Source organism: Theropithecus gelada, chromosome 13 (genome assembly GCF_003255815.1).
Source record: "Theropithecus gelada isolate Dixy chromosome 13, Tgel_1.0, whole genome shotgun sequence".
Taxonomy (NCBI): Eukaryota; Metazoa; Chordata; class Mammalia; order Primates; family Cercopithecidae; genus Theropithecus; species Theropithecus gelada.
Window position 1 is genome coordinate 65959377 of NC_037681.1, and position 26505 is coordinate 65985881.

At 35.5% G+C, this 26505-nt stretch overlaps 1 protein-coding gene across 1 annotated transcript in view; it reads right to left on the minus strand.

Annotated features, from left to right (window-relative positions):
* The window catches only part of SRBD1 (S1 RNA binding domain 1), a 222921-nt gene that overhangs the window by 96521 nt on the left and 99895 nt on the right, over positions 1–26505 (minus strand). The window contains exon 16 of the mRNA XM_025354851.1: positions 2028–2119. Coding sequence (XP_025210636.1) covers positions 2028–2119 — 92 coding nt within the window. The remainder of the gene's footprint in view (positions 1–2027; positions 2120–26505) is intronic.

Here is a 26505-nt window from a genome sequence, read left to right on the forward strand (position 1 = left end):
AGGTAGCTCAGATCTCACATAAAGTAAAAAGTCACCCCTGGCATCAATCACCAGGAAAAAGAAAGACTCTCAATGAGAAATAGGAATTGAAAAGAAAGTGGACTCTAGAAAACCAAGAGTAGAGACTCCAACCTCTTTGAATATTTGACTCCAGGACCAGACTCAAAAGTGTCTAGGTGTATATTAAACATGGTCATTGCCACATAGAAGTGAGCTAAGACACAGAAGGAAGACACAGATACTTAAACTGAATCACACACCGAAGACATAGCAGACTTTGAAATTAGAGTAATTAGAACCATACAATGATTTTCCATTTTATTATCTTCTATTTTCATAGAGTCTTGTTGGAACGTTGTAATTCTGTCTCACCTATAATACTGTGACAATTATTTACACACATGGGCCAGTGGTTAAGAAGAAACAGCAGTCTCTTCAGCAGTGGGAGGCCTGAGGGATTGTTATCTCTCAGAAAATATGGTCTAAATATTTTTTCAAACACACTATTGGGAGATACCTTCTCAGTGCCAACTTGAGAAATCCTGGATTTTATTTTTTTATAAATGAAAGTGCCCTTTTATCATAGAAATGAGGTACACAAATATTATGTGCACATTTACTGGTTATCTGGCCTCTTTAAGCCTTAGTTTCCTATTTTAAAAGTGGGGATAATAATAAATATCTCACAGGGCAATAGAGAGGATAAAATAATCTTGGTAACATACCACAATGTTTCACATATACTAAGTGCTTAAAAAATTACTATTGGCAGATCCCAGTATGACTACTTTTCTATTCCTTCTGCCATTATTATTATAAGGCAACCACAAAAAGAGTACATGGTGAGGAGATAGAAATCACGCTGAGCTGCTGTGCTAAGAAGCAGCTTCCCAGGAGAAGCAAGATTTTTAGCTAGGATTTAAGAAGATGATCATTTTAGAGAGTGAATTATGTCATGAAACAACTGAAGGGAAACTACAAGTTCTTTTGGATGTAAGAACACTTTTAGATTTAGATTAATGTAAAAATTTCATATATATCTCTCCAGGTATAAATTTCAAGAACAGCCAATGAAATCTGATGATAATATTTAAGGAAAAAATTAAATAACAGGTCCATTACTAACCAAGCGGTCTAAATATTCACCTATTATACAGAAAAATGCACTGACCTGATCTAACATATTATGACACCAACTGCTTTCCTGAGATGCATCAAAGTATCTTAATTTCTTCACACACAAGATTTTGACTATTCCACATTACAGAAATCAAAGCAATCAAATACAACCAAAACCAAAGCAGGCTGTTTTAAGTAAAACATGATCAAATGACAACTCTATTAGCAAGACGAGAAACTAGCCATTTGACAAATATTTGGCACTAAACTGAAAGTCTGTGTACATTCATAAATTTGTATTACAAATATTTTTGCCAACAAAAAGCTTTAATAATATTTTGTAACAATAATAAAAGATCTTATTGAGACAGAGTCTCACTCTGTCACCCAGGCTGGAGTGCAGTGGCATGATCTCGACTCACTGCAACCTCTGCCTCCTGGGTTCAAGCAATTCCCTGCCTCAGCCTCCTGAGTAGCTTGGATTACAGGCCCCTGCCACCATGCCCCACTAATTCTTGTATTTTTAGTAGAGATGGAGTTTCACCATCTTGGCCAGGCTAGTCTTGAACTCCTGACCTCGTGATCCACTTGCCTCGGCCTCTGAAAGTGCTGGGATTACAGGCTTCAGCCACCGCACCCAGTCTATTATTTTTATTACTGAACTCTCTGGCATTTAATGTTGCTAAAGACTTTGTGGGTTAACTTTCCACTATAGAATAGTAGTGTTCTTTAAAATAGTACAATATTCTTCCTCTTCTTTTCCATAATCACTTTCTTTCTAATATGCCAATTCTTATGCATGTAGTGTAACTTTAAATTTTCTTTGATATTTAGAATATTTAGCATGCCACACATGCTGTCCAAAATATCAAAATCACATGTTTTTGTGATGGTTCATAGTTTCTTACCTGCACTTCTCAAATTAGGGTCCAGTCCTGGCATCTCTTTGTTAGCTTCAGGGCTGACACTGTAGATTGATGCTCCTGCTTCACTGACGATACTGAGAAGACAGAAAAAGGGGAATATCATTTTCCAAACTTCCTGCCTGGTCTAAGAAAATAAAGGAATGAAACCAGGCATTACAAGAAAAAAAAAAAAAAAAAAACAGGGCAAAGTGTTCTCTTCATATCTCAATGATACTGACAGCATCTGATATTTCATTAATATAAAATGATGATGCAGTGTTTTTTTCACATATGAAATACACAGACTTAAATCCATAATGAATTCAATCAGTTGCTTTCTCTGTCACTGGTAACAATAGATGGTTTACAGATTAATACAATGAATACTCTCCCATGATGCCAACGTCAAAATTTTCAGAATGCACTTAGCCTCTCCTGTGTTTATAATCCATATTCACTGACATTTATGATTCTTATCTGGATGAATCATTCTAAGGCATCTTGGAGAGCATATGGACATATGTGTGCATATGTGCACATGCAGACATACAAAAAACCACCATCATAAGCACTGTTATTGTTATTACCTGGTTATAATTTACAACCACAACATGGAAAAAAAAAGGGGATCAGACAGGACGTCATCCGACTTTTCAGGAGGGTCTGAAAATCATCATCCTTTCAGTGAACTTAAAGCCTTCAACTCAAGCAGGTGTTAATTCATTTCATCATTTATTTAATCAAATAGTCACACAAATCATTCTCTTTCATTCTCTTCCTTTCTTCTTTGGCTACAAATACCATAGAAACCGCAATGAGAATACTGCCTTACAGCTGACATTTGTATGGGGATTGCCATTTGTACAGCTTATCAGAAATTTTTACATTAGAGTTCTCCTTTATGATATGACATGCAAAGAAACATCATCTATTCTAAGTACACACAATACATGTGGTTCTACACCACGTGACCATGTAGGTGTCAATATTCAAAACCAGAAACATGTTAGGACTCACTTTTTAATCCACTCTTAGCAACCTCCCTCTTTCTCTGCTCCTCAGTATTTACTTCAATTGTATGAGGCAAATTTAACGGATGACATTTAACATATTGCCCCACTGTAACAACTGAACATTGAGAAGTATAATGTGGAAAAGTTAGTTTGCTATCCCCATCTTTGGAGAATTCTTGAATAAATTTTTATGACAAATGTAAGCCACCATAACTTGAAAAGATTATTCTGGGGAATGTGAGGACTTCTCTTTCTGCAACCAAGATCTACTATCTTAAATTTAAATAGAAAAAAATAAACACTACAACTGAAAAGCAAGCTGCTCATCCTGTTTTTCATCATCACCATCATCATGATACAGTAAGAACTAACTGAGTGCATATTATACACAAAGCAAAAAAACACTTTACAGACATTATCTCATTTAACAGAGTAGGTTCCATTTTGGGGATAAGTAATAAGCCCAAGATTATATAGCTGGAAAGGAACTGAGTTAGATTTGTACCCTAACCTGCTTGATTTCCAAGTCTGAGCCTTAACCAGCACAACCAGGTAACCCTTAAATAGTTTCTCAAACTCTCAATAAAATGAGAATTCATATTTTTGTGCCAAACAACAAATGCAACATATTTTCTAAGGAAGAGCTATTTTCCTAAACAAAAGATCCAGAAGAACTCATCTCTTTCTTCTTTTACCTTTATCTTAGATCAAAAGGTAAAGTGGATTGTTTACTTATCTAAAGCAGAACTTAAGGACATATAGGAGTCAAAATGTGTTCCATAATTTCAGAGACCAGCTTTAAAATTAAAAGGTAATATTGCTTTTTCTCCAAAATAAGATTTAGATTATGCTTATCTTCTAATAATATAATGATCAAGGAGAAAATGTAATGTTAAATAAAGCTTGTAGTGAAGAAAATGTAGTGTGACATAATAATGTGATGTTAAAACTAACTTAAGAAGTGATTTTTTCAGTTCCATTATAGTGGCATTTCCTAACCGGGGCCCTTGGACTACTGGGCAGGGAGAGGCAGGATTAATCAGAACTGTACATAAAACGTTTGTGTTTATATACATTTCCCCCCTAGGAAAACAGGCTCTAGCATTCACTGACTACTTAGAGAAATTCATGACCCCCTGAAAGGTTAAGAAACGGTACTTAACCCAGGATAAGAATATTTAGCAACCAGCTATGGAAAATTCAGTTTTAAATACAAATCAACATTCAATCTAAGAAAGTCTTTTCTAAAAAGACAGAGTATCCATAAAAGTACAGGCTAGACCTATTATTAAGAGAAAAGAATATTTTTAAAAATATCACCACAGATTTATTTTCTATCACTTCCAGAAGCCTCCCAAGTTACAACAATTTAAATAAAAGGAACTTAAACGGTAAATAAAAATTCCAATTAACTGTGGTTTTTAGCAACTGGGTACCTGAGAATTTGCCGGGCTCTTGGAGGTTATAATTTTCAATAGACTGAGAGAAACTATTGCAAAGAAAAACACTCAGATAATAAATATTCCTCCAAATACCATACTGCCATTTCTTTTAAACAGAGGAATATAAAACAGATGTGACACATTGCACCCAAAGATTTTGGATTAACATTAATATTAAACCAATACAAAGTGTAGTAAATTTCATATGCTTTAGTTACTGAATAGTAAGTGTCTGATAAACAGTTCAGTGCTCAGCATAGATCAGAAATCTTAAAAACCTAAATGAACAGAAAAACCTCAACATTGAGTACTTCAATATAAAACCTTTAAGGACCAAAGAAGTATATGTGACAAGAATTCATGAAACAAATCAAACTGGGAGAGGTGATGATTTTTTTCCAGACGTTGTTAAGAACAAAAGCTATAATACCCTCCTTTTTTCATTCCTATTTAAGAGTTCAAGAACAGACACTTGCCGAAAATATACTAGATTTACAAAAACACTTTCTGTTTGATGGGAAATTTTCCAATAAACTATTGGGAAATTATTCCAATTATCTCTAATATATTTTGAAGAAAGTAAAAATGAACTTTATATAAAATTCATACATCTAACGATTTAATATTACATTTCACGAAACAAATTTCTCACCAGTACAAACAAATTAGGCTCAAAATTCTAGCAATTTGATTATTTTATGTATTTTGCCATGAAGCAAATAAGACTGAGCAGAATTTATTATTTGGGGGGATTTTAACTGCCACAGTTGTAATTCAACTCATTATTTACAGATTATTACAGTACTCAGAAGGCCCTTCAAATTGCTATAGTTGAGACTTTCACCTAAACCAATACATTAGTATTTCAAGCTTTAGATATAAGAAATTACACTTCAGAAGCTACCATTGAATTTACATTTTACCAGATCTATAATATGACAATTCTCTATAATTAAATTGATAATTAAAAAGATTTTATTTAAGCACTATTTTTAGGATTTTTATTTTAAGGAAACAAACCACACACTTATAAACTAAAAAGCAAGTAAAGTACCTACAATATCAATGCATTCACTTTTGTATTTTTTGACAAAAACCTTACGAGTTAAAAATGCTAAGTTTTATTTAATTAATTTATTTTTTTGAGACAGAGTCTCGCTCTGTTGCCCAGACTGGAGTGCTATGGCGTGATCTCGGTTCACTACAACCTCCACCTCCCAGGTTCAAGTGATTCTCCTGCCTCAGCCTCCCAAGTAGCTGGGATTATACGCGCCCACCACCATGCCCGGCTAATTTTTGTATTTTTGGTAGAGACGGGATTTCACCATGTTGGTCAGGCTGATCAGAATCCCTGACCTCAGGTGATCCACCCGCCTTAGCCTCCCAAAGTGCTGGGATCACAGGCATGAGTCACCATGCCTGGCAAAAAAATGCTAAGTTTTATCTTAGGTAAAATTCAATGGTGTTACTTACATAAAGCGAATCATTAATCAATATAATTTGTTTTCTTTATAAAAGATGTATGTTTAAACAACAGAATTGATATTGCTACAGTTTACAAGTCTTTTCTACCATGACAGATTGTAAACTGATGGACCTTTTAAAACTAGGTTTCCCAAAACATTTCTTACAGTGACTATTCATTCTGACAGTAAGGAATGTTATTATCATTATTATATTTTGCCAAATTGAGATGGGAAGGTGAGATTATTTTCATGAGAAAGAAAAACTAGTTTTTTTTTTTTTTTTTAAGTTATTGGGCTAACAGTTTTCACATTCATTTACAAGATTTCATGAAGACTCTGCATGAATTTCTTTTCTTCCAATTTCTCAAATATGTAAATAACTTGGTTTTTCTGATTTTAAAAAAAATTACATGCCTTCTTATGTTAACAGAAGAACTTAATTTAAAGGTAATTTGCTTAAATTAAAATGCAGTGATTTAGTAAGATACCAAAAATCAACTGGGATATAATTTCTCAATACTGACTGATATGTTTTTAATTCTTTGCAAAAGTATATTAGAATTCTTCAAGTTCTACAAATATTTAGCATCTTCCTCTTTTCCTTCCTTCTGCCTATCAAAAACAAATGTATTAAAAAGCTACTATGCCAAATCCCTAGCTCATCTCAAAGTTTTAAAAATAATTTATCTAAAAAACATTCTTCCAACTTGTCAGACTGAGAAACGTATCATGAGAGATTAAATGACTTGCACTAGGTTTCTCAACAAGTAATAGAAAGCACTAAAAACATGAGCCAACATAAATCTTAATTATTTGCATATGAGATAACCTGTTCTGAAGTATCAAAAGAATAACTGTTTGTATTTTAGGGCTAGGAGACAAGGCCAAAAACTAAACTACCACAAATAATAAGGGTTCTAAGATTTAATGCTTAAAGGATACAGCTTACTTCTAAGAAAATATCAAAGCAATTTTAAATTCTTTTATTTAATGATGAATTATCATTTCAGGGATTCTCAAATGAGCAATATCTAGTCACCTTAAAAACTTAGGTAGGGCCGGCACAGTGGCGCACGCCTGTAATCTCAGCACTTTGGGAGGCCCAGGTGGGTGGATCACCTGGGGTCAGGAGTTCAAGACCAGCCTGACTAACATGGTGAATCCCGGTCTCTACTAAATACAAAAAATAAAATAAAATAAAATAAAATAAAAATAAGCTGAGCATGGTGGTGCATGCCTGTATTCCCAGCTACTCGGGAGGCTGAGGAAGGAGAATTGTTTGAATCTGGGAGGTGAAGGTTGCAGTGAGCCAAGATTGTGCCATTGCAATCCATCCTGGGCAACAAGAATGAAATTCCATCTCAAAAAAAAACAAAAAAAACAAAAAAAACCTTAGGTAATCTAGTGAAGAGGACATAGGGAAACAAGCAGAATCATGCCCTGTCAAAGACTCTCAAACTGTAGAACTCTTGGATGGTAATTTGAAAATCAGATCAAAAATCACAAAAATGTACATTCTCTCTGAACAAGCTATTGTATTTTTAACAATGTATGTGAATGAAATGTAAAAATTCAAAAAAATTAAACCGCACTATTTATGATAGCACAACTGTGACTGAAACAAAGTGAAAAAAATGCCTATCATTAAAGGGTTCATTTAATTACACTGCCATTAGAAATTATTATTATAAAACATTTTTATCTTATGTAAAATATTTATGATAAATTATTAAGTTAAAACTGGGTAAAAGAAAAAAACAGAAGGCTTATGTAATATGTTAATAGTATTTAAACATGTATTATTACTTTAATTGTATTCTTGTTTCTTTTTCTGCAATAACCATGTAATACTCATATGTAATCAGAAAAGGTTTAAAATGTAAGAACAATTATTAATTGGACAAGGAATCATATCAGATAATGGCCAACTTTTTTTTTTAATCTACCAAACTTTCTTTTAAAGTTATTAAAGTTATTGTGAACTTAAATCTGGGTAAACACTATCATTTGTAGATCTCAAGCAATGACATTTTATGATATCATTATGATAATATAAAAGAAAGATAGCTAAGCAGAAAAGTTCTGCAAGAGTAAGTTCTCAACTTTTACACACAGGCCATATAAGAAGCAAATGAATGATAAAAAAAAAAAAATCTTATAAGAAAATACATATTATACATCCTAAAATTTCACTTGGTCCTTGCCCTCTTGAATTTTACTTGGCCTCCCAAGTTATCCTTCATGATCACTAAGGCATAATCAGCTCACTATCTACAATATAAAAGATGTGAGGTGACACAGCAGTATGCCAGGAAAGTAGTATGTATGAAAAAATACTAAGGGCAAAATATGGTGAGGCAGAAAAAGAGAAAGAAAACACACAACCTCCTTATTTCAATACCAAAGGAGTTTACCTTTGGATACGTAACACTAGCACCATCTGGTGGAGGACAAGTTAGAAGCAATTCTTCAATTACCAGTGTTTTGTTTTTGTTTTGCTAAGTTTGTTATGTTTCAAAAAAGATGATCATTTTCCACAGAGACCAACTCTAGCAGTGGTACAGTTATCACACAAAGGATCCATACCAAGCCTGGGAGAATACAAAAAGTCTAACAACCAGAGGATCTAAGTATACTCCCAGATGGACATCCTATCCTATCTTAGCTACAGAGCAATCTTTCAAAAGAACAGAATTCTCTTGGCTACTTCTCTTTTGGTGCCCCATACCACAATGATGAAAAGAACACTTTACAACCACAAAAAAACCTAAAATGGACAGATCCGAATTACCAACTAAAAAGCAGAGCTTTAATTTGGACTTTGGGATTCCAAACTTCACAGAGATGACAAACTCAATGGTACCTTCAAATGTCATCATAGGGAAAAGCAAATCAACAAACTGAAGGACAAAGAAGATGGAAAGTTTGTCTCCTATTTGTAGATTAAGTCCCTCTACTGAGGCAGAAGAAATTTCGACAAAGAATGGCATGAGCAGAAATTGTCGTTTCCCATTACCTTCCACAGTAAGCATCTCACTATCTCTCTTCCCTCCTTCCCCGCATTCTGCTGTTCTTTTTCAAAATCCCTTTTATCTTTTTTCTCCACCTGTATCTGATAACAACATAAAGCTGTTATAAGTACTGCATGGCACCACTAAGGGAACTGAAGAAAAAACCTGCCACAGGACCAACTACAAGACCTGCTGCATAAGTGGCATTAGACTAGGCAAGAGGCAAGGGCCTTGTTGACTCTGGGACAGGAAAAGCAGGCTCACAGAGAGGAAGGAACAATAACTGTGGAAGAAACCATTATTTGCAACAGTACTATAAACATTTCAGGTTCACCGCTAACAAGATACAAAACCTAAGGGGGCAGGGAATAAATACTGTTCTAATTTTATAATTAAAATGTTCTTTGGTCAACATTTTGAAATGTATTGACTTAAAAAACATAGTACGTCAACCCAACTGCCATCCCCCCAAAACACCCAAAAGTTGCTTCTCCTGATTCTTGCAGTTAACTCCAAAATTATCAATTTCTTATGTACTCAAATTTGTATTTACTCATATAATACCAGATTATCTGCATTTGTTTATACTTTTCAAGTGCAACTTCATTCAGATACAAGTTGCACAGAGAATTCTGAAGTTTTCTTAACGAAGAGAAAAGTTTGCTTTATTTACTCTTCTACTGCTCCTATGTCTTGTTTTTTTATTTTTAGCTTAAATGCATCTGTGGGAGTTTGTCCAGTAATAAATATGAGAAGTTCAGATTGCTATGGAATAGATTTTTTAGAATAAAATATATTGCAAATTATTCTACTCCATCATTATCTAATAACATAAGAGAGAATTAGCCAACTTTGAGAATATTCTAATATTTTGCTATATTTTCCCAATAATACTATTAAAAGCGTTAAGAATGACAACAAAAAAGAAAATCCCAAATAAACAAACAGAAAAAAAAAGCAAAAGGAAAGAACAGTAAGAAGTAAATAATAATTAAAAAGAGAAAGACAGAAGCAGAGATATACTTTGCCAGCAACAAACAGCCCAGTTCTTTTCTACCTATAGTTGAATATAGTTTTGGAAATAACAATGGTTTCTGCTATATTCACTAATATGTTTCTATACTGTACTGTTAACATCTCAGCAACTCCGCTAACAAATGACATACATTCATGACGCCATTCCTCACTTCTCCCTTTCTCCCTTCTCTTACATTTGTTTATCCCTCTCCCCATGAACTCTACTTCCCTCTGTACTTATACCTCAGCAGGAGTCACCACTATCCAGTCAAAGGAGACCCTATCTACAAACTTCATCTAACATACTCACCTCCAGTTTGGATCTTGAAGCTCTATTCTGGAGCAGCCTCAACTTTTAAAATTTCTGTTGGCCACCCAGCTAATGCTGAAAAAAAAAAAATTCTGAAAACACATGCTATGTACAGATCAGCCTCTTTTCTAATCACGGTTTTTAAAGTACACTGAACAGATGAGGGAAAGAATGAGTTGCTCAGTTCAGCCGGCTGCTCCATTTACTTCTTTATCTATAGTCAGATCTTTACTTTTTTGGGATCACTGCACATTTCTGACTCTGCTATATTACACTGTGTAAATATTTAGGAGACATAATTCCTTTCAGGGATCTAAATTTCTACTGTCGTTATGGCAAATGAACCTGTTTATGCTATGTTCATTAACTAACAGCAAGCCTAAAAGAACACAGGAATTTACCAACATATGGTACACAAACATCACAATCATAAAGCTTCTCACAGGGACATATCAAGAACATGAAAGGCCAGTTTATTTTTACTCTCATTGCCCTATAATTTCCTTTAACTCTACTAAAATAGTCCTTAATTCAAACCTTTCCTGCAGTTACAGGAACAGGGTAGACTGAATGTACATAAATGGTACCAAAAACAACCCATACTTCCACTTAACTTTCCTTGAATCTAGAGCAGTAATTCTCAAACTGGAGCCTACATCAGAATTAGCTGGAGGGTTTGATACAGACTGCTGGGCTGCACCCCCCCAGTTTCTACTTCACTGTGGCTGAGAATTTGCATTTCTAAGAAGTTCACTGGGCCGGGCGCGGTGGCTCAAGCCTGTAATCCCAGCACTTTGGGAGGCCGAGACGGGCGGATCACGAGGTCAGGAGATCGAGACCATCCTGGCTAACACGGTGAAACCCCATCTCTACTAAAAAAAATACAAAAAAAACTAGCCGGGCAAGGTGGCGGGCGCCTGTAGTCCCAGCTACTCGGGAGGCTGAGGCAGGAGAATGGCGTAAACCCGGGAGGCGGAGCTTGCAGTGAGCTGAGATCCGGCCACTGCACTCCGGCCTGGGTGACAGAGTGAGACTCCCTCTCAAAAAAAAAAAAAAAGAAGTTCACTGGTGAATTAGATACTTCTGGTCCTGGGACTACTCTTTTTAAGGTTTGTTGAGGTATAATTTACATTACATAAAATTCACCCATGTTAAGTATATATAATTCAATGACTTTTAATAAATGTTGTACAACCATGACTAAAATTCAATATCATATTAATTTTTTTCTTTTTCTTAAGAAACTGCCAGCCAGGTGTGATAGCTCATGCCTGTAATCCCAGCACTTTGGGAGGCTGAGGTGGGCAGATCACGAGGTCAGGAGTTCAAGACCAGCCTGACCAACATGGTGAAACCCCATCTCTACTAAAAATACAAAAATCAGCCGGGCATGGTGACACACACCTTAATCCCAGCTACTCAGGAGGCTGAGGCGGGAGAATCGCTTGAGATCGCACCACTGCACTCCAGTCTGGGTGACAGAGTGAGATTCCATCTCAAAAAAGAAAACTGCCTAGGTACAATGAAAGAAGGCTCCAGTTTGTTCATATCCTTGACAATACTTGTTATTTGTCTGTCTTTTTAGTATAGCTATTTTAGTGGTTTTGAAGTGGTATCTACTTATAATTTTACTTATATTTCTTTAATCATTAATGATGCAAATCATTTACTCAATGTGCTTATTGGCCTTTTCTAATATTCTTTAGTGAAATATCTATTCTGCCCATTTTTAATCGGTTTGTCTCCTTACTAGTGAGTCATAAGTGTTCTTTATGTATTCTAACTACAAGTCTTTTATCAGATACAATATTTGCAATTATTTTCTCCCAATTTCGGTTTATCTTGTCATTCTCTTAATGGTTTTCTGTGTGTGTGCTCATTTTGATTTTTGAAAATTACTTGATATATAACTGTTCATATCCTTGGGGTATTTTTGGGGGTACATGTGGTAATTAGATACCTGTATATAATGTGTAATGATCAAATCGGGTATAAGTGGGATATCTGTCACATCAAACATCTATTTTTCTTCGTGTTGAGAACATTACAATTCTATTCTATTTAAAAATATATAATAAATTACTGTTAATTATAATTTCCCCACTGTACTACTGAATACTAGAACTTATTCCTTCTATATAACTTCTTCATGCCCCCAGCTCTGGTGACTACCATTCTAATCTCTATCTCCATGAGGTCAACATTTTTGTCTCCCACATACGAGCGAGAACATGCAATACCTGTCTTTCCGTGTCTGGCTTATTTCAGTTAGCATAATGGCCTCCAGTTCCATCCATGTTGCTGCAAATGACAGGGTTTCATTCTCTTTTATGGTTGAATAATATCCCATTGTGTATACATACCACATTTTCTTTATCCATTCATCAGTTGACAGATACTTAGACTGATTCCATATCTTGGCTAATGTGAATAGTGTTGCAATAAACACGGGAGTACGGTATCTCTTCAACATACTGAGTTCCTTTCTTTTGGATATATACTCAGCAGTGGGATTGCTGATTTATATGGCAGTTCTATTTTTAGTTTTTTTTTAGAGAACCTGTATAGAGTTTTCCACAATGGCTATACTACTTTACCTTCCCACCAACAGTGTATGAGTGTTCCCATGTCTCCACATCCTCTCCAGCATTTATTTTTTACCTTTTTGATAACAGTTATTCTAACTGTGGTGAAATGACATCTCATTGTGGTTTTGATTTTCATTCCTTTGATGATTAGTGATGCTTAGCATTTCTTTAATATATCTAGTGGTTATTTGTATGTCTTCTTTTGAGAAATGTTTGTACAGGTCTTTTAACTATTTCTTAATCACAGTATTCGTGGGTTTTCTTTTGCTATTGAGTTGTTTCACTTCCTTATATGTTCTAGTTATTAATCCCTTTGTGATAGTTTGCAAATAATTTCTCCCATTCAGTAGGCTATTTCTTCATTTTCTTGATTGTTTCCTTTGTTGTGCAGAAGCTCTTTAGCTTGACGTAATCCCATTTATCTATTTTTGCTTTGTCTGTGCTTTTGAGGCCTTACCCCAAAAATCTTTGCCCAGACCACTGTTCTGCAGCATTTCCCCCATTGTTTTCTTTCAGCAGTTTTATAGTTTCAGGTCTTACATTTAAGTCTTTAATCCATTTTTAGTTAATTTTTATATATGGTAAAAAATTGGGATCTAGTTCCATTCTTCTGCACATGGATATCCAGTTTTCCCAGCATCATTTATTAAAGAGGCTGTTCTTTCCCCAATGTGTGTTCTTGGCACCACTGTCAAAATGAGTTGGTTCCACGTGTACAGATCTATTTCTGGGTTCTCTCTTCTGTTCCATTGGTCTATGTGTCTGTTTTTATGCTAGTATCATGCTGTTTTGGTTATAATAGCTTTGTAGCATACTTTGAAATCAGGTAGTGTGATGCCTCCAGCTTTGTTTCGCTCAGGGTTGCATTAGCTATTTGGGGTCTTTTGTTGTTTCATTTGAATTTTTAGTATTTTTTTTTCTACTTCTATGAAGAATGTCACTGGTATTTTGATAGGTATTGCATTGAATCTGTAGGTCACCTTGGGTAGTAAAGATATTTTAACAATATTAATCCTCCCAACCTATGAGCATGGAATATTATTCCAACTTTCTGTCCTCTTTAATTTCTTTCACCAGTATTTTATAGTTTTCCTCGGAGAAATCTTTCACTTCTTTGGTTAATTTTATTCTGTGTGTCTCTCTCTCTCTGTGTGTGTGTGTGTGTGTGTGTGTGTGTGTGTGTGTGTGTGTGTTTGGTTATTCTGTGTGTGTGGTGTGTGGTGTGTGGTGTGTGTGTGTGTGTGTGTAGCTATTATAAATGAGACTGCTTTCTTGATTTATTTTCCAGATTGCTGCTAGTATATATAAACAATATTGATTTATTTATTTTTTCTTTTTTAAAGACAAGGTCTGGCTCTGTCGCCCAGGCTGGAGTGCAGTGGCACAACCACGGCTCACTACAACCTCCACCTCCCACGCTCAAGCCATCCTGCCACCTCAGCCTCCCAAGTAGCTGGGACTATAAGCACATGCCATCATGCCCAGCTAATTTTTTTGTAGAGACTGGGTTTCACCATGTTACCTAGGCTGGTCTCGAAATCACGAGCTCAAGCAATCCACCCGCTTTGACCTCCCAAAGTGCTGGGATTACAGGCGTAAGCCACCACAGCTGGCCAACAATACTGATTTTCATATGTTGATTTTGTATTCGCAACTTTACTGAATTCATTTATCACTTCTAAAAGTTTTTTGGTGGAGTCTTTAGGTTTTTAAAATAAAAGATCATGTTGTCTGCAAACAAGGATAACATGACTTCTTCCTTTCTAATCTGGATGCTCTTTATATCTTTCTCTTGCCTAATTGCTCTGGCTAGGTCTATGTTGAATAGAAGTGGGAAAGTGGGCATACTTATCTTGTTCTGGATCTTAGTAGAAAGGCTTTCAGTTTTTCCCCATTCAGTATATTAGCTGTGGGTTTGTCATATATGGACTTTATCATGTTGAGGTATGTTCCTTCTCTACCCAATTTGTTGAGAGTTTTCATCATGAAGGTACATTGGATTTTACTGAATGCTTTTTTAGCATCTACTGAAATGATCATATAGGTTTTTGTCCTTGATTCTGTTGATGTGATGTATCACATTCACTGACTTGCACACATTGAACCATCCTTGCATACTTGGGATGAATCTCACTTGAAACACAAAACTTTTTAATTTAAAAAAAAATTTTAATTTTTAATTTAAAATATTTTTAGACAAGATATCACTCTGTCACCCATGCTGGAGTACAGTGGCATGATCACGGCTCACTGCAGCCCCAAACTCCTGAGCTCAAGCAATATTCTTGCCTTGGCCTCCCAAAGTGCTGAGATTATAGGCATAAGCCACTGTACCCAGCAAAAGTTTTTAATTTTGATGAAGTCTAGGACCACACTCTGAGAATCACTAGAATCACTGTTCTAAAGCCTCAAAAACTCAAAAGAAATACCAAGCCCTTGAAAAATGTGAAAGCTTAAGAGTTTTCCATCTGTACAATACATAAATATCTCTTGTAGCTTCAACTTTTCTGTTTTGTTTTAGCAAAGCCTATCATAACTGGCATCCTAAACATATTAGCCCTTTTTATAAAGAAAAGAAAACTTGCAACTGACTTTAATATATTATGGAATAAATAAATCTATTTTCATTTATTTCAGCTTCAGATGGGCCTGAGCTATCCCCTAGGAAGACTGGATGGAGTGTTCATACTAAAGAATATGGATTGCTGTGCCAGTGTTTTCAGAATCATTGGTCAGTCCTATGGCTTTTGACATCCTACTTATGAAAAATATAAGAAATATGTCTACTTTACAAATTAATAAGAAAGATAAATGGTGCACTGTGGTAAAGATTACAGAGAACAAGCATATCGTCTTAAAAATACATTTGATTTATCTTGGCATTTTTGTCTAATTTTATTAGTCATTTTCATTTTAGAGCCATTTAAAATAATTCACATTCCAATTCAGCCCTTTCTTTGTTGAAAATCTTTTGTACTTCAAGTTAAGAGGAACCAAAGATGGCAGCTAAAGTTCAAATCTTGTCTTATACCACAATTAGCAACAGTATGAAACATACTTCAACAAATGTAAAACATTTTCAGGTCAAAGTATTATTAAGGTTGTTCATTTCCAAGGTGAAACCCAAAATAATGCATAGTTTTTCCTTAGTGATTATCCACTTCCAAAAAGTAAATCCAAAGAGGAGAAGGCTTATATGAATGCTATTTCTATAACCTAAGACATATATTCTGTAATTCTATGGAAAAACTGTTCTAATAAGAAGAATCCAGTTAAAAGATAAAGACAGTTTAAATTTGCAAGAAGAATCCTTCTTTATATAATTCAAGTCAGTGTAGCTAGCCTAAGCAAGAAGCTTTCTTTACTGAAGAGCTACTAAGCTTCTACTATAAAATATTTTCAAATATTTATGTTCCAATTCATGGATTTTATTGATAACATAAAAGTCATTAGTCCTTATTGCCTTCTAATTGCTCAAGATGGATTTTACATATCTACTAGTCTTCACAAATTATCTACTAGTCTTCACAAATTACACTATAAGGAACAAGCCTGTTGGCCCATCTTCATTCTCCCTTTTCCATGTGCCACTTAAAGCCACTTGAGAAAAAGCTTTCCAAAGTGATGCCAGAGGATGTAGCTTCACATCTGACCCACAATCTTTCAACATGGTCTGGTTCCCAAAAAATGACTTTTAGGGCATTTTTTTCATCCAATCTTTTTATGTTTTTTTGCAATTCAAAAAGATTAGAGTCATTGGAATTTCTTTTCCAAATTACACCAAATTAGACTATCACCATCTCTGTGATGTAATCAGACTTGAGATTCAAGACAAAGATTAACATATTAGAAATAGAGGAAATAGTTTACTCAATAGCATACAGCCAATTATAATTTAACCATAATATTAAAAGGTAATAATATGCAAAATAATACTTTTTTACGCCTTCCTTTTTTACCAGAGTTCAATTTCCTTCCTTAAACAGGCAGCTATTAATTACTAGAAGGAAAAAACTTATCACTTATCAAGTAAACACTTCTCCTGTCTTTCATTACTAATCAATCACCTAGACTCAGAACATTTAGATGGCTCAAGAGGGAAAAGGGAAGAGGAAGCAGCAAGGACCTTAAACAGGAAGTCTTATGCCTGGCAGTTTTAGATTTGATGGTCATCAGTGTGCACATGTGTATGACATATGATCATAACAGAAGCTCATCATCAAAAATCTGCAATTTCCTAGTGAAGTTTTTAATAAAAATGAGGAGTAAGGATGGGAACACCCCGCCAACCCTCATTATTATCTAGTGAAGTCCAGAAAATAATCACTAAAACCTTTACTTCTACAAAGAACAAGTTAGTATCACACCAAATAGGTGCAAAGGAGAATAAGGACACATAAACACAACTGAACCTTCTACACAAAACCTGTGGTGCACTCTCAAAAATAACTGAACTGTACCACTTCAGCAATTCATCCATCTATGAACAAATGCCCTCAGCCTATTCCTGAGAAAGGAAAAAATCAGTTATATCTGTCTTCATCTTCATCTTGTCTGAAAATCTTGACATTTTTCAGCAAGTAAAGGTTCCAAATGGCAGGTGTCAGAATGTCTTAGCCTCACATGTGGTGCTAGAAGGCAGAAAAAGCAGCAGCAGCATGTGGTCATGTCAGAGCCACAAAAAAGCCGCCTAGAGAGCACATTTCGAAAAGAGCAAACCTCAGACTCAGTTAAATCAATCTAGTGCTAGATGCCACTATCAGAACAAAGCTGTGGTGCCAAGGATTAGCTGCCCAGAGAAACATTCAACTCAAGGCTCTCACATAAGGGAAAATAGCTGAGCACAATGGCACCTGTCCACATCCCGTGCGTATAATTGGATCAAACGACAGAGAAGAAAATGGCCACCAAATTCTTTGTTTAATCTACAAATTAGTATAATTTTCTCAAGGTCCTTTTCAGTTATTCTAAGGTAAATAAGATGAATCTCCTGCATTTGCACAATACTTAAGAGCTTCCTGAAGTGTTTCAAGATCTACTAACTCAAACCCATTTTAATATTTACAGCTTTATCAGGAAGTCAGGAGCATAAGTAAGCTCCTCATATTTGGAGTAAGAGAGACCTGAAGAGTTAAATAATCAGACCAAAATAATCTAAAACCAAGACTTATATCCTCTGCCTAATCCTCTCCTTCCAGTCATCTTTTCACTGGTTTTACCAATAATAAGAAAGCTTTGGAGGCTTTTAAAAGTTGTTTGTGAATATCAGTCAATTACCATTTTTGTTCCCAGAGGTTAACATAATTAGCATGATAGTATATTTTGTTGCTACTCAGACCTGAGTCTAAGAAAGGATAATAATGTTTAAGGAATACTCAAAGCAGGAGATGCTGGAGAAACATAGGGAGGATCATTTACTGTCAAGCCATCTGGTTAGATACATCAGAAATCAAACAAACTAGGATTCACTCAGATGAGCAGTACATGATTAATAATACAATCCATCCATGGAAAAAGCAAATTTGTCCTCATTTAGGTTTTCTTTTTTTTTTTTTTTTTTTTTGAGACGGAGTCTGGCTCTGTCGCCCAGGGTGCAGTGCAGTGGCCAGATCTCAGCTCACTGCAAGCTCCGCCTCCCGGGTTTACGCCATTCTCCTGCCTCAGCCTCCAGAGTAGCTGGGACTACAGGCGCCCGCCACCACGCCCGGCTAGTTTTTTGTATTTTTTTAGTAGAGATGGGATTTCACTGTGTTAGCCAGGATGGTCTCGATCTCCTCACCTCGTGATCTGCCCGTCTGGGCCTCTCAAAGTGCTGGGATTACAGGCTTGAGCCACTGAGCCTGGCTAGGTTTTCATTCTCTAATGGAACACACACAGGGATCACTGGGCCAAAGATTCATACTTCAAAGCCACTTCAGTTCCTCTCTTATGGCACAAGATAAAGCACAAGCAGGAGCCAGGACTTCACTTGTATTTAACTTAGTAATACTTTAACGTAAAACAATGCCAACAGAAAGGCCTTTGGAAGTATCCAGAACAGGTATGATCTTCTAATTCTCTCACAGAGAAGTTGAGGTTTCCTCTATAATATTTTTTACTCCCTAATGAAATTTTTTATTCCCCACTGACATTTATTTATTTGCCATACACTTGTGCCTATTTCACACTAAAACAGCCCAGGGGAGCCTACATTATCTTGCCTTGTCATCAGGTAGCAAGTACTATTCTTAAATTCTATGCTCAATTAATTTCTCATCTTCATATTTTCAGATCTTCTTCTAAGGCCAATTAAAATATACAGCATGAAAAGGATAAAAACACCTATTAATAACAGACCCATAGTCATATGAAGACTAAGAGTATTCTCACATATATGTTCTACAGTCTAAAAATCAAATGCAAATTAAATAAAGTGCATATTAAATAAAAAGTGTTTTCTAAATTAATTTCTTATTCACCATTTAGTCTGCAGGTTTCCAGTTCTTTAAAACAAGTCATTTTGATATGATTTCTATGTCTGCTGTCTTTTTTCCTACACACTTGGCTGACTTAATTGATTCCCGACTTTCTAGCATCTCACATATCTGTTTTATAGACTGAAATAGAGGGTTTTGTTTTTCATTAATATGGATAAAAACCGATTTGTGTTCATGTTTGGCATATAGTAAAGAACGAGTGTTGGTAAAAAAGAGGTCTGATGCTGTTGTCGAGAAATGTTTATTGCTTAAGATCATGAAAATGGTAAACTGACACATGAAATGGAAAAGCTCTGCATTATCAGACTTGGTATGTATCTCGACTGAAATACAAGCAGGACTAACCAGACACATATCTCATAATTTCCAGTGTCACTGTACAATCATATTAACAGTGGTCAGTTTTTTCCAATCCACAGAAAAGCAAGCAGACAAACCAAGGCACTTAAATGTCACTTGGCTAACGACACACGTTTCAACCTCTTTTACAAATCACAAAACACTATGCTTATTAAAATCACAGACCATTTTCTGAAACTTACAAATAATCCATATTAGGCTAGGTGCAGTGGCTCACACCTGTAATCCCTGCACTGTGGGAGGCTAAGGAGGGTGTGGATCACCTGAGGTCAGGAGTTCGAGACCAGCCTGGCCAACATGATGAAACCCCGTTTCTACTAAAAATACAAAATATTAGCCCGGCGTGGTGGCAGGCCCCTATAATCCCAGCCTCTCAAGAGGCTGAGGCAGGAGAATTGCTTGAACCCGAGAGGTGGAGGTTACAGCAAGCTGAGATTGTGCTACTTCACTCCAACCTGGATAACAAGAGCAAAACTCCATCTCAAATAATAATAATAATCCATATTCAGTCAATTCTCCCTGAAGCCATGAAAATCATCTAAAATTTCTTTTGATATCCCTGGCAATTTTAACACTTAATTGTTGGGTCTAATTTTTGGCAAATACATTTTATCTTAACAATTCTCAATGCTCAGATGAAATCCTAAGTGGTAGAAAAAAAGAACCAAGACAAATAAATAAATAAATAAATAAATAAACAAACATAACCTGGTCTAATCTTACCTAAAAGGAATGACATTTCTCCCATCCCTTCTTACTGTTCCCTGCCCCAAGTTCTTAAAGCTTGACCAATAGATATTTACACATAATTTTTAAAACACAATATGCTAAACAAATTTAGAAGGTTGTTCAGCTATTCAGTCACACTATAAATGCATCTAGTCTTGAAAACTGATTTTAAATATAAAAATAACACAAATTAGAAGAAAGCTAAAGCTGTGTTCCTCAAATTCCCAAAGGTAAACGAGGAAAGGAAAAGTCATAGCCGTCACTTAATACACACTGAACACCATGTGTAAAGAAAATTGGCAATATAATCTCATCCTGAAGAATTTAAACTACAGACTTCCTGATTTTCCAATGCTGGAAATTACCTCTCACAGAAACTATACACAATGGCTGAAGAAACTTTTAAAATTATTTTATTTCCTCTTACTTTATTTTAAGTATAAAGTCTCCATTCCAAAATAAATTTTAAAGGACGTGATGTTGTCCTAAAAATAGAGTCTTTTATATGACAGGACTCTAGTGAATTTTTCCTGTTAAGTTTTCTAACTCAAAATTAGGACAACTACAAGTGAAATTAGTATCTCTAATATTATTGTAGTATATCACATACATGGAGTCATATTCCAACATTATTTTCAGGTAAAAGTTAAAAAAACAAAATCAAAAGTATGTTAGAATACAAACCCAATGTGTGATATGCTATGTTGACTTAATTTTGACTTTTTTATTCTTAGAACTTTCTTTTCCTTAGAGGAAAATAGAACAGTGATATTTCTTCTTTATGAACAATTTTACCCAGTGAATTGCTAAACGTAATAAATGATTTTTACTAAAATAAATGTAAAAATGATTAAAGTCATAAGTCTTCATGAAACGAATTATTTATAGTCACAGTCATTCTTACACAATGGCATGAAAAATGCCATTTTCCCTACGTTTAAATGAGAGAAAAGAAAAAAGGAAGAGAAAGAAGAAAAGCAGACAGAAAAATGTTTGCAGGGCACGGTGAGTGGGGAGGTGGGGGCAGGGAGGTGCACAGAGAGAGAACACATGCTAGCACACAAACTTACATGACCACCAAATCCATTAAAAATTTTTCTTTCACTAAAATACTTAGGATACCAACTAATAATGGCTTGTTCTGAAGCAACAGAATGTAACCAGTTGATACCAAGCAACCTACTTCTCCAAATCATCTACCCACCCTAATCTCCGATTGATATATTGGTAATAAAATCAATGCATTTTCCTCACCTGGAATAAGTCACTATTATCAGCAAATTTGAGAGTATCAACTTCTAACCTTATCTAGTAAAGAACAAAATTATACGTATTAGAAACACACATACATGGCCGGGCACTGTGGCTCACGCCTGTAATCCCAGCACTTTGGGAGGCCGAGGTGGGCAGATCACGAGGTCAGGAGATCAAGACCATCCTGGCTAACACAGTGAAACCCCATCTCTACTAAAAATACAAAAAATTAGCCGGGCATGGTGGCGGGTGCCTGTAGTCCCAGCTATGCGGGAGGCTGAGGCAGGAGAATGGCATGAACCCGGGAGGCGGAGCTTGCAGTGAGCCGAGATGGCGCCACTGCACTCCAGCCTGGGCAACACAGCAAAACTCCGTCTCAATTAAAACACACACACACACACACACACACACACACACACACACACGCAAAGAAGAAACTAAAGGTCACATTTTCCCTTTCTTCCAATCTACTCCACAGGCTTAGAAACCAGGTTTGTCTCCAGATATTTTTCATTTTCCTTTTTCTTTTTTAAGACAGGGTCTCACTGTGTTGCCCAGGCTGGAGTGCAGTGGCGCAATCTCAGCTCACTACAGCCTTGTATTCTTGGGCTCAAGTGATCCGCCCATCTCAGCCTCCTAAGTAGCTGGGATTACAGGCGTGTGCCACCATGTCCATCGAATTTTTAAATTTTCAGTAGAGACAAGGTCTCACTATGTTGCCTAGGCTGGTCTCAAACTCCCGAGCTCAAGCGATCTTCTCACCTCAGCCTTCCAAAATGTTGGGATTACAGATGTGAGCCACCATGCCCAGCTAGATATTTTTTCAAACACCTATTTCATTTCTAGTTTGGTTATTTAAATATTCCCCCAAATACTTAGAGAAACACAGATTTCTAAGATAATTTTTCAGAAATAAATTAGCATGCATGCTTATGTGTATATACACTCTACTTGTTTAAAGCTTTAACTTCATTATTTTAAAATGTAAGTTTTCCATTACATACAGATATACACACAAACACACAAAGAACCTGTAATTAAAATTAGTCTTATTCTACTATTCAAGTGTGGGAAGGGATATTTTTAAAACAAAGAGTACTTTTTGAGTTAGACAGATGTAGACTATAATACAATTAAAGGATAAAGGAGCATAAAATTCACACATTTTATACCTAAATTTATTGTCCTTCTGGAAAGTTATGCTTTTGTCACAAAGATTAGAATTTATTGCATTACCCTTTAAAATATAGAAAAGTCTTTCCACTGTGTTAGACTATTTTAGGTGAGGCTCCTATGAAAAAACCAGCCAAGCAGCTTGAACTATCACATTAAATGGATCACAGGGTTTATAAAGTGCTGCTTCAAAGGCATTCCCTGCACTAAGTATCACAAACAGCAAGGGAAGACGCCACTTCAGGCCCAAGACTAAAACCGTTTTCCTGAATTGTTTCTTGTCAAATTAAAATGTCAAAAATTATTCTATCAAATTCTGTCCCTAAGGATTCTAGCTCAATCCAAAGAGTAGCTACCAATTAGTAAAGTCGGGCCTTTTAACAGTACAAGAAATTTTTTCTATTGATATGTGAAATTAGCAGGTTCCAAAAAGAAAAGTTTCATCTCAGCAGTTAGTTTAAGTGCTACTGATAGCTATAATCACATGCAGGCTGCAATTCCTTTTTGAAAGACTTTTCAAATGAACAAATACAAAGAAAAAAGAGAAACACAAGTGTATTCATAGTGAATGACTGCCTAGGATTATAGTTATAAAAAGCCAAGGTTAGAGATCCAGATATCCATGAGTATTGTGAACTAACAAACCAAAGTCAAACGAAATCTCTGCTAACTCTTTTGACAAGGTCAGCGCACCCATCCCTTAGCACAAAAACCGATTGAATTGCAGGCTGTACAAGGTGCTCCAGGAAAATAAAACCTACCACCAATCATTTAACATTTTTCTATTGCTTTGGATGAGCAAATAAAATCCTCTAAGAAAAACATTTCCTGTTCACTTTGTTGTTTCCCCAAAGCTGCATATCTTTCAGAAACTGACTTGTTAGAAGTATCCATTCATTAGCAGCATAAATATACAGATATAATAAGACATTCTTGGCAGCCAATCATACTGTATCTTTTTCACTTGCCACTCCAGATGAATTTTTATAGTACATTTATAATTTATCCACAGAAGTAAGAGTAATGTTCATCTACCAGAAAGAAGTATGAGTGTTCATGAACTTCCCCCAAAAAGTTCTAAAACTTTATGTCAAGGAATAAAAATACAAGTAACAGGAAAAACATGCTCACATATAAGACTGTTTACATGAGGCATGTACTTAAGTTGCCTAAGTTTACGGTTTGGCAAAAATCATTAAATGTCCTGTGGCTACTAGAGTGATCAAAGTTTCAATTTTAACTGTAGTGAGAAACAATGTTATCAGCAAAAATTTAATGGTATATATTCACATGCATATATTCCTTCTGCACTTTTCATAAAGAGCCTCTTAGACTTGAATTATCAAATACTTTCCAGTGTTGACGCTTTTTAAAGTCTCCATTCCCAGATACTAAGCATCTTGGCATTGTGGCTAAGCAATGACAAACAGATCATTTCCTATTGATTCTACTTACCTCATCAAGACTGCCAAAATCCAGTTACGTAAAGAATTATTTTCAACAGCCACCTTCAATTACAAATGTTTGACATGATCACAGACTTCCAATGCTAATCTCCTTTCAAGTTGAAATACTCACACAAGAGCCCTTTGAGACACACAGCATGGCTATTTGCTTTGCTTTGCTTTATCCTGCAAAGAGGCTGAAATACACTGGAATCTTCTCTTCTCCACAGTTAATGCAATACACATCTTTTATGCAAAGTGGTATGCAGACCAACATGCTTTTATCAAGATAAGAGTCTTGCCAAAGGGATTTTCTAGGTTAAAATACTATTTCTCTAACATGAGCTTCTAAACCTGAAGGCTGCTTAAAGAAAAGGAAAGAAAATTTACATGTAATTGACTATCATTTCTCCAAGTGTTCTACCTATAGACCATACTTCCTTAGTTTACATACATTTGCATGACTTGAATACTACATCTGTAACTTCAGAGTCCTATTGCTAACCACAATTCTGGACTTAGAAACTTTCAGCCTAGTTTAGTGAGAATACGCATCACTTACCCAATGAAAAGAAAAACTGAATCTATAAAGGATAATCCTATCAACATACTAAATTGTACTTATCTGTTGAAGAGATACTTTTAAATTCCAAAAAATAACAATTTTCTGGCACACCAAATTCAGGCATTTACACCAAGGGCAAATATCAAACTCTAGTATTTCCATGTGACAACCAACTAGGGCTTTGAACACAAAGACAATGATTATGCTTTACGTGTAGGAAGATTCATGAAAATCTGCTCTTAAACTGAATTTTTATAAGTCAAAATCCATTTTAAATGCAACAAAGAGCTCACCAGCTAAAGGAACTACACAGTGAAATTTTTACATTGCCAAGGATTCACTGGTAAAGTGCTGATTATCCCTTATTTTATGAACTTTTAACTTATGATTATATGTTTGGAATTTGTATAAGTGAATATTTTTCTTTATGCCTATATTATTCCTAGGTTAGTAATGGAAATATGGACCTCCAAATTCTGTTAGAGAAAGGAAAGGTCTGTCCCCCTTAACCTACTAAGGGAAGTAGAAACAGACACAAACCTCATGCTGAGAAGGACCAAGCAAGCACACAGTAAACACACAAATTACCCCCAGAACACATGCCCCTCTGGCAACAGAAAGCAAAATCAAAAAGCAAGAAATCAAGCTCTACTTTGCTGTCAAATGCTCTACTTCTGAGCTATATACCCCCATGGCCTCAAACTCTACTTTGAAACTCTTTCCTTCCTGGCCCTAACACTATTCTTCTGTAACTTTTACCCCATGGCTCCGGCAAGAATATATCCATAGGATAGCATGCCAGACAGCTGGACAGATCTTCTTTCCCCACATGCTTTATCATACGAAACTGTGTTAGCCCAAACGTAATCCCTAACCATTTCTTGCCATCTGCTGAGATTTCAGGCTCAAAAAAAATGTCCACGTATAATGAGAATATATGGTATCTAGTCTAGTTATGTAACAAGGACTAGATTACAACCTGAAAGTTCCTCTTCTCCAGAATGCTCCCTTAAGGAAACAAAACAAAACAAAAAACTGACCAGTTAATAAAATACTTAGTTTCAGCCTAGCACTGAGACAAATTCTGTTCATGCTGAATTTGAATTCTAAAGTGTATAAAAGTTGAAGAAGATGAAAAATTCAAAAGGTGTTATATTTCACAACCTTAATAAAAACGATTTGGCAGAGTTAGGACCTATAAAGAACAAACTCTGGCTGGCTTGATCATTGAGTCCTCAGGTACCTTCAAGACAATGAGGAGTCAGAGCAGATCTTTGAGGGTATTCTGACTTAAATACAGATCATGTATAATTTACGGAAATTCCTTAATGCTGAAAAAAAAGATGACAATTCATTAATCTGAATATAAATTCGGTCTTGGTTCAAAAGTATTTTGTTTTTTGTTTTTTGGTTTTTTTTGCTACTGTCTCCTCAACCAAAGATAAAAGGTAAAATTAAAGGGTGCTAAAGGCAAGTTTATTCTCTCAATTCAAACTTCCTGGTAATAGCTACCATATTAAAACAACGGAGAGGTAGAAAGGCAGCATGGTGTGCTAGGACTGTGAGATTTAGAATCAGATGACTTGGACTTAAGTCCAAACTCTTTAATCCATATTAGTTTATCAGTTTTCA